The sequence below is a fragment of the Lynx canadensis genome, chromosome D3 (assembly GCF_007474595.2).
Source record: "Lynx canadensis isolate LIC74 chromosome D3, mLynCan4.pri.v2, whole genome shotgun sequence".
NCBI classification, from domain to species: domain Eukaryota; kingdom Metazoa; phylum Chordata; class Mammalia; order Carnivora; family Felidae; genus Lynx; species Lynx canadensis.
The window spans coordinates 7,838,655-7,852,184 of record NC_044314.2 but is presented as its reverse complement, the minus strand read 5'-3'; the positions used below and the strand labels follow the sequence as shown (position 1 = coordinate 7,852,184).

Here is a 13,530-nt window from a genome sequence, read left to right as displayed (position 1 = left end):
TATGTGCCCTCTCCCCTCGTGCTCTGGCTGTCTCTCACTCTCAAAAATAAATATTTAAATTTTTTTAAATAAAAATAAAAAAATAATAAACATAATGTTATCAGTATTTCTTCAAACACAGTATTTTAATATCTGATTATTTTTCAATCATAAGGATTTCCACACCAACTACTAAATCATCAGTGATTTTTAATTTCATGGAGATGTGCAGCAGGGTGTTCAACTCAGATTGTATCTGGTGTATGAATTCCAAGCTATGATATTACTAAATCAAAATAGTTTTAACAGTTTTAATGTTTTCAACATATATTGCCAAATTGTCTCTACAAAACATGCACCAATAGACATGACGATGCGGGGTGGGAGAAGATCACAGCATTCAAGTCAATGCTGAGTATTATTACTGCTGTCATCTTTGCCGATTTGATAGGCTGAGAAATAAAACTAGTATTATTTAAATTTTTTCTTGTTTCCCAACTTTGAAAAAATGTAACTAAAGAAATGTAACAGGGTTATTTTTAATAATACTAAGAATAGAAAATGTTACATTAACCAACAGCATTAAAGACAGCTGGAATAGTTATTAATCAAAGAAAACAAGATTCCTCCATTTAATTTTTTGATTAAGCTAGAAGATGGGCATTTTCTTATTTTACAGATGGGCAAACAGGTTTATAAAGAGGTTACGTAACTTGTCCAAAGTCATACAAATGAACAAAGCAAGGATTCAACCTGAGAATCATCTAACTGCAAATATGGTTAATATCCTGTCCCCTGTATTACATCACATCAATACTGCATATTACAACATAAAAGAAGAGATAAAATGTAATTGGTATTGTTATGAAATCCTTCACCTAAAGAACTCAAAAAATAACTGCATTCTTTTTGGGGAAAAAATTTTTTTTAAATGGGAAGAAACTTCTAAGTTGTTTACATTACGTACTATGTACCATATACTTCAATCAAGTACACAGAATTATAAATAATACAACTGTGACGGGTGCCTGGGTGGCTCGGTCAGTTAAGCGTCTAACTCTAGATTGTGGCTCAGGTCATGATCTCACGGTCATGGGATCAAGCCCTACGTCGAGGTCCACACTGAGCTTGGGATTCTCTCTGTCTCCTTCTCTCTCTACCCCTCCCCAGATCATGCTCTCTCTCTCAAAATAAATAAACATTTTTTTTTTAAATAATATACCTGTGGGACTTTAGAAAGTATTGGTAACAGATGTTTTCTTTTAACTTACTTTACTATGTTCCATACCTAAAGAGCATTTTGTCTTTTCATCTTTTCCTTTCATCCTGAACAAGAAGTGCCTCATTTGGATCAAATAAAATTACATAAAACATAACTATAACTTCTACATTTTATATAGGAATAAAACAATCAAGATACACATTTAGTAAGTCATAAAAATAAATATATATACTATAGTATTCTTAGCTCCAAATAACCAAAGGCTGAATTACACCCACCTTTCCTCCAACTCTGATAAATACTGACAAGATGAACCTGGGTTTTGTTTTGTTTTTTGACACAGTAAATTTTAATTTCCATAATATCAAAGTGTTTTTTTAATTTTATTTTATTTTTTTAATATGAAATTTATTGTCAAACTGGTTTCCATACAACACCCAGGGCTCATCCCAAAAGGTGCCCTCCTCAATACCCATCACCCACCCTCCCCTCCCTCCCACCCCCATCAACCCTCAGTTTATTCTCAGTTTTTAACAGTCTCTTATGGTTTGGCTCCCTCCCTCTCTGACTTTTTTTTTTGCCCCTTCTCCTCCCTCATGGTCTTCCGTTAAGTTTCTCAGGATCCACATAAGAGTCAAAACATATGGTATCTGTCTTTCTCTGTATGGCTTATTTCACTTAGCATAACACTCTCCAGTTCCATCCACGTTGCTACAAAAGGCCAGATTTCATTCTTTCTCATTGCCAAGTAGTATTCCATTGTGTATACAAACCACAATTTCTTTATCCATTCATCAGTTGATGGACATTTAGCCTCTTTCCATAATTTGACTATTGTTGAAAGTGCTGCTATAAACATTGGGGTATAAGTGCCCCTATGCATCAGCACTCCTGTATCCCTTGGGTAAATTCCTAGCAGTGCTATTGCTGGGTCATAGGGTAGATCTATTTTTAATTTTTTGAGGAACCTCCACCCTGTTTTCCAGAGCAGCTGCACCAGTTTGCATTCCCACCAACAGTGCAAGAGGGTTCCCGTTTCTCCGCATCCTCTCCAGCATCTATAGTCTCCTGATTTGTTCATTTTAGCCACTCTGACTGGCGTGAGGTGGTATCTCAATGTGGTTTTGATTTGTATTTCCCTGATGAGGAGTGATGTTGAGCATCTTTCCATGTGCTGGTTGGCCATCTGGATGTCTTCTTTAGAGAAGTGTCTATTCATGTTTTCTGCCCATTTCTTCACTGGCTTATTTGTTTTTCGGGTGTGGAGTTTGGTGAGCTCTTTATAGATTTTGATACTAGCCCTCTGTCTGATATATATTTGCAAATATCTTTTCCCATTCCATTGGTTGCCTTTTAGTGTTGTTGTTTCCTTTGCAGTGCAGAAGCTTTTTATCTTCATGAGGTCTCAATAGTTCATTTTTGCTTGTAATTCCCTTGCCTTTGGGGATGTGTCAAGTAGGAAATTGCTGCGGCTGAGGTCAGAGAGGTTTTTTCCTGCTTTCTCCTCTAGGGTTTTGATGGTTTCCTGTCTCACATTCAGGTCCTTCATCCTTTTGGAGTTTATTTTTGTGAATGGTGTGAGAAAGTGGTCTAGTTTCAATCTTCTGCATGTTGCTGTCCAGTTCTCCCAGCACCATTTGTTAAAGAGACTGTCTTTTTTCCATTGGATCTTCTTTCCTGCTTTGTCAAAGATTAGTTGGCCATACATTTGTGAGTCCAGTTCTGGAGTCTCTATTCTATTCCATTGGTCTATGTGTCTGTTTTTGTGCCAATACCATGCTGTCTTGGTGATTACAGCTTTGTAGTAGAGGCTAAAGTCGGGGATTGTGATGCCTCCCACTTTGGTCTTCTTCTTCAATATTACTTTGGCTATTCAGGGTCTTTTGTGGTTCCATACAAATTTTAGGATTGTTTGTTCTAGCTTGGAGAAGAATGCTGGTGCAATTTTGATTGGGATTGCATTGAATGTGTAGATAGCTTTGGGTAGTATTGCCATTTTAATAATATTTACTCTTCCAATCCATCAGCATGGAATGTTTTTCCATTTCCTTGTATCTTCTTTAATTTCCTTCAAAAGGTTTCTATAGTTTTCAGCCTACAGATCTTTTACATCTTTGGTTAGGTTTATTCCTAGGAATTTTATGCGTCTTGGTGCAATTGTGAATGGGATCAGTTTCTTTATTTGTCTTTCTGTTGCTTCATTATTAGTGTATAAGAATGCAACTGATTTCTGTACATTGATTTTGTATCCTGCAACTTTGCTGAATTCATGTATCAGTTCTAGCAGACTTTTGATGGAGTCTATCGGGTTTTCCATGAATAATATGTCATCTGCAAAAAGTGAAAGACTGACTTCATCTTTGCCAATTTTGATGCCTCCGATTCCCTTTTCTTGTCTGATTGCTGACGCTAGAACTTCCAACACTATGTTAAACAACAGCGGTGAGAGTGGACATCCCTGTCGTGTTCCTGATCTCAGGGGGAAAGCTCTCAGTTTTGCCCCATTGAGGATGATAAAAGCTGGGGTTTTTTAAGTATTTTTTAAATTTTTTATTCTTTTTAATGTTTATTTATTTTTGAGAGAGAGAGACAGAGTATGAACAGGGGAAGAGCAGAGACAGGGGGAGACACAGACTCCGAAGCAGGCTCCAGGCCCTGAGCTGTCAGCACAGAGCCCGATACAGGGCTCGGACTCACAACCACGAGATCATGACCTGAGCCGAAGTCGGACACCCAAGCAACTGAGCCACTCAGGCACCCTATTATTTATTTATCTTTGAGAGAGAGAGAGAAAGAGACAGACAGACAGACAGAGGACAAGTGGGGAAGGGGCAGAGAGAGAGAGATACAGGGTCTGAAGCAGGCTCCAGGCTCTGAACAGTCACCACAGAGCCCGACGTGGGGCTCAAACTCAAGAACCGTGAGATGGTGACCTGAGCTGAAGTCGGGCACTCAACTGACTGAGCCATCCCACATGCCCCAACAAGCTGTTTTTAATGCAAATTCCATCTTGGTAAAATATAATTTTACTATCAGGAATGATTAATCCTGATATACAAATAAAAATTAAGTAGAAACTACTGACTAGTAGGTTAATATATTGTACAGGATGCATAAAGGATGTTAAAACTAAGGTTCTTCCCTAAAACCTCAATCTGTTAATAGTTTGTTTCTGCTTGTAATTGCTGAGACTTTTTCCCTTTAGAACACATCTTTGATTTACATGTTAATATTAAGATTCAGTAAACCTGAGCAACATCACTTCTAAAATATAGGATGAATCACCATTTTTCATGTACAATAAAGAGAAGTCTCTACTGATGCCTACTGATCTCAAGTGCTTAATCACACCTGAAGGTTTTGTCTTTAGACATCAGTGTTCATTCCTAATTTTAAACCAGCTACGTGGGTCATAACTTTGTCACTGTGACCTCCAAAAAGCAACGATTTCTACAAGGATGGTTCATTTTCTTTACCGCTCATCACATCCACTTTACCATCCATCAGCAGCCTACAACAATGGGACGTGCAATGTCCTCCATGAAGTCTGAGCACACATGAGCCTGTGAAAATTAGCCAACAAAGACAGCTATATGCTGTATAGCACTAATAGCCTCCCCGCTAAAGAATTATGGCTCCACTTTTATGAACTTCCATCAAAAAAATGCATTCTGTTCTCTCTCTAAAAATAAACTTTCAAAAAATACAGATTTAATTACTCAGCGATCAAAAAGAATGAAATCTTGTGATTTGCAACAATTGGATGGAACTAGAGTGTATTATGCTAAGCAAAATAAGTCAGAGAAAGACAAATATCATATGATTTCACTCATATGTGGAATTTAAGAAACAAAACAGATGAACATAGGGGAAGGGAAGCAAAAGTAAGATGAAAACAGAGGGCGCTAAACCGTAAGAGACTCTTAATTACAGAGAACAAACTGAGGACTGCTGGAGGGGAGGTGGGTCGGGGGAGGGGCTAAATGGATGACGGGCATTGAGGACACTTGTTGGGATGAGCACTGGTTGTTAGATGTAAGTGATGAATCACTAAATTATATTCCTAAAACCATTCTTACACTATCTGTTAACTAACTTGGATTTAAATTCAAAAAAGAAATGCATTCTGAAAAGAAAGGTATTCAAACTCAGCACTTCTAGGTTATTTTATACATTAACCAAATTATCATTACATTAAAATGTAAATTAGTAATGTCATAAATTCCTAAAGTGCCTAAAATGTTTGTAATAAATAAATGTTCTGATAAAACACACAGACGATTTTTCACAAGAGAAAGGTTCTCAATCGTCCTCAGTTAATTAGCTGATTTTCTTTATACTTCCTGTTCACATCCTTCTGCCTGATCAAGTCCGCAAGTATTCTGCCTGATGTTACCAATTTCTGCCACTGCTTTTGCATACCTCTTCATGTTATGTCCATACATTCAAAACAATTCCTTTGGAAATGCTATTTTACTCACCTTAAATCATCTCTCACTTACTTTACCCGCTTTAAACGAAAAACTTTAAAAGGCATTTGACTTTCCATTTTCAGGCTTCTCTTATTCTGAACATTCATCTTTACATAACACTTAATAATTTAATCCTTGTAGCATGACAGAGAGCAAGCTGTCTTGATAGTGGATGCTTAAGTTCATTTTGCCCACACTTTGCTTACTTATTTTTGACAGAGCACAAGTGGGGGAGGGGCAGAGAGAGAGGGAGACACAGAATCGGAAGCAGGTTCCAGGCTCTGAGCTGTCAGCACAGAGCCCAATGCAGGGCTTGAACCCACGAACCATGAGATCATGACCTGAGCCCCAAAGTCAGCCACTTCACCAACAAGCCACCCAGGTACCCCTAAATATTAAGTTGTAACTCTCTAGTTACAGTTAATTTAGTAAATATATTTTAATAGGCATAAATAGTGATTTTTCCACTGTACATACCATGTACACAGTCTAGTAAACAAACATTAATTACTGCACAGTTTCAGGAAAAGACGCTAAACCCAAGCCCACCATAACTACCATTTTCACAACCCAAAGCAATCCTAACTCCCAGAATATAAGAACTTCAACCTAAGGAGGAGATTGTTTTAGAAGTTATTCTTCTTTTAAAAAGTGTAAAAAGATTATGAAGTTATAAAAAATTTATAGATCAAAAATCAATTTATAAAAAACCTTAGAGGAAAAGCTTCATAGAGATTCTTCTAATAATATTTTAATATCCAATCTCTAAAATATTTAAGCATGCCTAAAAGCTGAAAGAGGAACTATAATGACATAAGGTTTTACTGTTTTGCTTTATTAAAAATGGTCATAAAATAACTGCCTCCAAATACTTTAATATTTTTAACAAACGATTAAAGAATATAAAAGTACAGTAAATATGGTACTCTGAAATCATCCTCGAGAACACAACAGGAAAGCAAAATTTGTAAGTCTATGTTCTCTGGGAGTTCAATCATATTATTAAGGTTCACTTATCAATTAAGCACTTTAAGATGCTAGAATTAGTCCGTCATCTCTCATTTGTATCAGAAATATTTTTCTGTTTATCATGTCTTTTTAACTGTGTTTAAAGTATTTCTTGCCATTCATACAGAAGCCAACAAAACTAATGCCCTCCCACTGGACAACTGTTCTAAGTTACACAAATTGAAAATAAAGGTAATCTGAAAGAAAAAATGGCCAAACAAAAATACTAAAAATAAAGTTTATTAAAGAAAACTTTGTGGGGCACCTGGGTGACTTAGTTGGTTGAGCATCCAACTCTTGATTTCAGTTCGGGTCATGATCTCACAGTGTGTGGAATGGAGCCTTGCATGGGACTCTGGGTTGACAGTGCAGAGCCTGCTTAGGATTCTCTCTCTCCTCTCTCTGCCCCTACCCCGCTCAGGCTCACTCACTCTTTCTCTCTCTTAAAATAAATAAACATTTTTATCGTTTTTTTTATGTTTATTTATTTCTGAGACAGAGAGAGACAGAGCATGAGTGGGAGAGGGGCAGAAAGAGAGGGAGACACAGAATCAGAAGCAGGCTCCAGGCTCTGAGCTGTCAGCACAGAGCCCGACGCAGGGCTCGAACTCACAAACCGTGAGATCATGACCTGAGCTGAAGTCGGTCGCTCCACCGACTGAGCCACCCAGGCACCCCTAAATAAACATTTTTAAAATAAAAAAAAAAAAACTTGCAATAATTTTAAAATGTAGTTCTTCAGATAACACAGGTATATCTAAGAACACAATACAAAATCCCATCAAAGAGTCATGTACATATAGAACCTTGTTTATGATATTTTGGACTTATTTTATGTTCCTACCTGATCTACCCCTTTCATCTCCTAGCTTTTGTTAGTTATTTCTGCTTTTCATCTTTTATAATATTTAAATAGCACTCCATGACCATAATTTCCACATTTAGTCACAGTCCTACAGGTGTGTGTGTGTGTGTGTGTGTGTGTGTGTGTGTGTGTATGAGAGAGCGAGTGTCAGTGCCCTCTCCACCAATGGCCCCGTTACCACTCTAAGCCCCTACCATCCCTCCTCTGGGTTAGTGTCAGCCTCCCAGCTTCCATCATGCCACCTACGGTTCTGGAGACAGCTGCTACTAGGATCTTCTCAAATTTAAATCACATCATGTTACTCTTCCACTCAAAATCCACCACCAGCTTCCTTGCTCATTTAGGTTAAGCTCCTCAGTCTACAAAGCTCTATTTGAGCTTGAGTCTGAATATCCTTCTGATCTCATCTCCTACCACCATTCTTCATTCATCCTGTTGCAGCCACATTGACCTCTGGTTGCCTTTCAAACATGGCCCTGACAACTAAGTGCCTTTGCATTTCTTTTCCTCTCTTGCCAGAATGCTCTTCCCTGAGATACCTATATGGCTGACTGTGACAGTTAACTCAGTGCTCTGGCCAAATGTTAGTCAGAGGGGGAGCCTTCTCTGACCGTCGGATCTAATGGAGCATCTCCACTCCTGCCTACCTCTGCCCTCTTATCCTATTTTATGTTTCCTCACCACACTTACTGTTGCCCCCTGCAGAATATCTTTGTTTTCTGTCCACTCCACTCCACTCTACTAGAATGTGTTCCATGAGGACAGGGTTTCTGTCTTATTCACTGCCATGTCATTTTTATGCAGTCATATTTACAGATTTCCTTCTTTATAAGTTCGAAATTATGTCTCTTCTTGGAGAAAATCTTCTCTACTCCAAAGTTTTAAGGAAATACTTTACTAAAAACATGGGCTATAAAAAAAAAAATCACACTTTTTGGTTACATAGCATTACTAACTTTTACAAATAAATCATTTGTCAAACCTAAAATTCAATTCCTTAAAAACACTTACATGTCTAAGAAGTAATTCTAGAAGCCAGTTTAGAAGTTCTACTGATGAGTTTTTCCTTTGTTCCTTCAATAACTTATTTAAAAAATGTATGATGTCTATTAGCAGTTTCTCATCTTCAGTGCAAGCAGGAAGCACTTGTAGAAACCTACAATACAAACAGACAATTTTCATGGTTTCTAGCTCTTTACAGTAAGTGGTGTGCTGACAAATACTTAACAACCAGGTAAGGAATGGGATGATTTGCTGTGTTCGCCAATTCCCAGAGTGGAAATCTTTCCCCGTGGCTGAATGCAAGCCACCAACACATCACGCCCTTGTGGAGAGACGCACACCAGCACACCAGCACACGGCATTTCCACAGCACAGATACAACAGATAGGAACAACTGCATGAACACAAGTATCAGGAAAAGGTTGTAAAATAATCAGGAAGTGATGACATCACCTCCACTCTTCTTATAATACATTTAACTGTAAATTTATACAATTTCGTTTTTAAGAATGGCTGTGTTTTAACAACCAACTTACAAGAATCCTGAAATTCAGCTGCCAGCTCTCTCACAGAGGTACTGGCTGATCCCAGCACCCCACTGGAAAAGGCGAATTAGACCTCTGAATCGTGAGAGATACATTTCGAGTTCACATTTCGGAAATTCATTTAACCTTGCATTTTACAAATGGCACATGTTATGTTTAATAGAAAGTTATACATCTGAGACTAAATCCACAAGAAGATTAAAATGTAAAACTGCTGGCAATGGCTGCTTGTCAGTCTTACTTGTTTCAAATGCAGCCATCTGCTACCAGTTAAACATGTTAAATTTATAAGCTAGAGCCTTCCCAATAACTACTAAAGGATCTCCACATGGCAATCAACTTCATGAAATTCAGAATAAAAAGAAAAATGAGGTAATTTTCTTAAGAACAAAACAAAAGCAAAACAAAACAAAACAGCCCACGGCAGGTGTCCCAAACCTATTAATCAATCGCTGATGTCTCGGATCTTTTACGATGTGAACAGAACATTCACTTTGTTCATCCAGGTCTATCCTAATCGTCTACTTTTGTAAGATGGCAAAATGTTCTATGATAGGATATAAAAACCGTGTTGTTTATTATTAGTTCCAAAAGGCAGTGATTCAGGAAATTTTTCTCTTTTGCTACTGTTAGACATTTATTACAGGTAATAAAAATCACAGAGTCTTTCTTACAGAGAAAACATATCTCTAATGACAGTAACGAGAAGAATGTGTGCTCTTATCTTCAAAGATGTGGAGATAAACCCAAAAACAACTCATTCCTGGCCTTCAAAACTGGCGGCCTTGAGCTGTATGCACTGACCTGTTCAGTGTGGTGTGCCAGGCCAAGGACTTCAAGGTCAGCCCACAGGGGCCGGTGCCGCTCTTTAAAGACAATCTGTCATTCAGAAGATAAAAACTCATTCTCGTGATGGCAGCCCTCACTTCCCTGTGGGCTGCAGCCTCGACCACGGAATGGAGACAGTCCCTCAGGCCACTAGCTGTGTGCGTCACCTTCAGAGCAAGGGTATCCTCTGTGGATAGTTTCAACGTGTCTGAACACCTAAATAAACAGAAACAGAGGAAGAGCAACATAAGGCTATTTAAATAAAAGCTCACATTTATGTTTATTATAAACTCTCTCCAAAAAAATTCCATATTATCTTCATTTTACTTTTTTTTAAGTTTTTTTTTTTTTTAACGTTTATTTCTGAGAGACACAGAGACAGAGTGCGAGCAGAGAAAGAGCAGAGAGAGAGAGAGAGAGAGAGAGATGGAGACACAGAATCCAAAGCAAGCTCCAGGATCCAAGGTGTCAGAACAGAGCCTGACGCGGGGCTGGAACTCATGGACCGTGAGATCATGACCCAAGCCAAAGTCGGACACCTAACTGACGGAGACACTCAGGCGCCCCTATGTTATCTCCATTTTAAAGGCTGACTCATGGCCAAAAGAAAATCTGATATATATGTCAATATTAGAGTTTTACACTAGCATCCTGTTTCTATTGACATTTTCCTGCTTACAGAAATATAATTTTCATGCAAATAAGAAAGTCCTGACAGATCAGAGTATCAGGATATTCAAAGTAATCTTCATCACAATAATGGTAACAACATTTATACATATACATACTGAACTTTTACTCTAAACCAGAGGACTTTTCCTAGTGACTTATATCCATTAATTAACCAAACTTTCTATAATCTCTAAAACAGCACAGAGCACGTACTTTTTAAATTTCCTTATGTGATGGTTTTTAAAAAGTAATGCACACATGTAATCTTTAAAACAGAGTAAAAATTACAATCTTCAGTGAAAAAGCAGAATCAGATGATAGTAAGTAAAAAAGCCACTTGCCCTAAAAGAAAAAGAAAACCTACCTAGTTACTTGTAATTAGTTAAATATGGGGATGCCTGGGGGTGGCTCAGTCAGTTAAGTGTCTGACTTCGGTTCAGGTCACGATCTCATGGTTCTTGAGTTCGAGTCCTGCGTCAGGCTCTATGCTGACAGCTCGGAGCCTGGAGCCTGCTTAGGACTCTGTGTCTCCTTCTCTCCCTGCCCCTCCCTGGCTCGCACTCTGTATTTCTAGCTCGCTCGCTCTCTCTCTCTTTCTCAAAAATAAACAAACATTAAAAAAAATTTTTTATTTAATTAAATATGAATGCTTTTTCAACTAAATGTAACAGCTTACTCTTTGATTTTAGGTTCGGAATTCATTTGCTTCAAAAGATTTTCACTCCCATGATACCAGGACAAGTTCCAAGCTATTCTCAGCATGTCTGAGACCGGCTTCAAGGCCAAACAATCAGCAGATAATGGCAAAACTATGGAGTAAGGACTCACAGCATGGTGGCCAACTACATGCACTGGTAGATGATACCTAAAGAAAATGTATACAAACAGTTACAAACTTTGAAATTCTTAAACACTACTAACACAGGTGAGCTACAAATGCCGGCTCCCTCTATGTCTCCCAATAATACGGAGCTCGCTCTCACGGCCCCTAGTTTGAACAGTTAGCATGCTGTCTATAGTATTCCAATTATTCTTTTGCCATCCTCTAAATTCCCAAAAACACGTTCCAAAGTCTCTCCTGAAGACTTACCTGATTCTGTGTTGTAGGAGAGTTGTTTGCAGAGATAACTAATGCCCTCTCAAGTCAAGGCCTGTGGCTACAGTGAGCCACATAAAATGCTGCAGCCAGAACATGAGTGTCTACTTTATACCAAACACTGTATATTATTTATCATTCGTTCAGTTACATGGCGTGGCAGTGACACCCATTTTACAGATGATCAAAATGAGTTTTAAAGAGGCTAAATGAATTGCCTTATGTTCACAGCAGTCATTGAATGACAAAAATCACAACTTAATATTTTCACTTGAGAACGTAGCTGTATCACCAATAAACCCAATCACTATGTGTCACCAAGAGGACCCAGAAATATTTTAGATATAAGAACAGACTCAATAGCAAGATCTCTTAAACCAGTCCAAGCTAATTTAACAGCATTTAACAGGACAGCAAGGACTAGCATGTTCAGATGTTAAAAAATAGTTTTCCTAAAATACATATACCAAACCCCTAATTCACAGAGTTGTGACTAACATTAGATAAATACAATTGGGTAAGATTTCTAAGGGGAACCTTTACTGTGCTTTTTCATTTCATACTTCTCAAAAAACAAGCTAAGAGAGAGTTCTACATACAAATGAGGCTGAATAATCTAAGAAAATATTTGTGAAAAATTGAAATTTTCCACAAAAGTCACCAAGATTCCTTAGACAAATGGCTAACACCAGGTCTGAGAGAGGGAAATGAAAGGTGATTCTTGGACATCTCTCTGTGCCAGAGTGCAAGAAAACACTAACAGACTCATAGGGCCTGCCGGAAGGGCAGAGCTCAATTGAAAGGACTTGCACCGAACAAAAAAAGGCAAGGCAATCAACCAATGGGGACTTCTTTAGTAAGTTAGAAAACAAACTGCAAATTAAGCCTAAAGAACACAGAAGGAAGAAAGGAATAAAAGGCACAAGTAATGAATGCATCACAACCAGTTTGAAAAACCACATCTACCAGAGGGGCAACACGTTTTAAAATAACAAAATTACCGTGAGTAAAGGCATAAGAAAACCCTTTCTTCTTCTCTATGGATGAATTTTATCTTGAGCTAAGACAACCAAATAGATATGGAATGTCAACAATATTACTAAGCTGCTTTTTTTGCTTATAGTAAAAGTGATTCCCACACCTGGGCTGGGAAGTATGGGAATAAACTATGAATGCATAATGGGAAGCCAGACCTCTGAGCACCCCTGAGTGCTGTGGCTCTTGCAAGTGACACGTCTCGTGGGGCCCTGGAAATTATGCCTACGGCACACTTAACTAGACACCGTATCCCCTATTAGCACACAGGTCTTCTAAGCCAAGACAGGTCTCGGCAACGACACATGCAATCTCATTCCAAGCATGACCTACTGTGGCTCTCTGAGTTTGATGACTTAGCCAAATCTAAAGACCATAAAGAGTGGGTGATGTCTACAAACAAGGAATTTGACTCTTTTAAGAATACATCTAAAAGGAACTCTTGTGTACTATCCCAGGAGACATACATGTTTACAGGAGTGAATACAGGAACAAAAACCCAGAATCAATCCAAATGCCTTCTGACCGGAGAATGAATAAGTTGTGGCAAATTAACAGTAGAATATCATACAGCAGTGAAAGTGATTATACTATAGGTAATAATATCTACCAAGCTATGGAATGTTATTTTTAAATTAATCATAGTTTTATTAAGACATATTTACTTATCTTTAAAATACACAGATTTTCAGTCTATATATATAGCTTGATGAATTCTTCCATTTGTATTCATTTGTATGGCCACCACTCAGAATAAAATACAGAACATTTCCATCCCTTTAGAAAGTCTCTTTGTTCCCTTTTCT

General features: G+C 38.0%; 1 protein-coding gene across 2 annotated transcripts in view; it reads right to left on the bottom strand.

Annotated features, from left to right (window-relative positions):
* RTTN (rotatin) overlaps positions 1-13,530 on the bottom strand; it is a 165,305-nt gene that overhangs the window by 89,389 nt on the left and 62,386 nt on the right. For both annotated transcript variants that reach the window (XM_030335854.1, XM_030335855.1), the window contains exons 24-26: positions 11,270-11,458; positions 9,898-10,137; positions 8,558-8,702 (exon numbers count right to left, since the gene is read on the bottom strand). In XM_030335854.1, the coding sequence (XP_030191714.1) occupies positions 8,558-8,702; positions 9,898-10,137; positions 11,270-11,458 (574 nt within the window). The remainder of the gene's footprint in view (positions 1-8,557; positions 8,703-9,897; positions 10,138-11,269; positions 11,459-13,530) is intronic.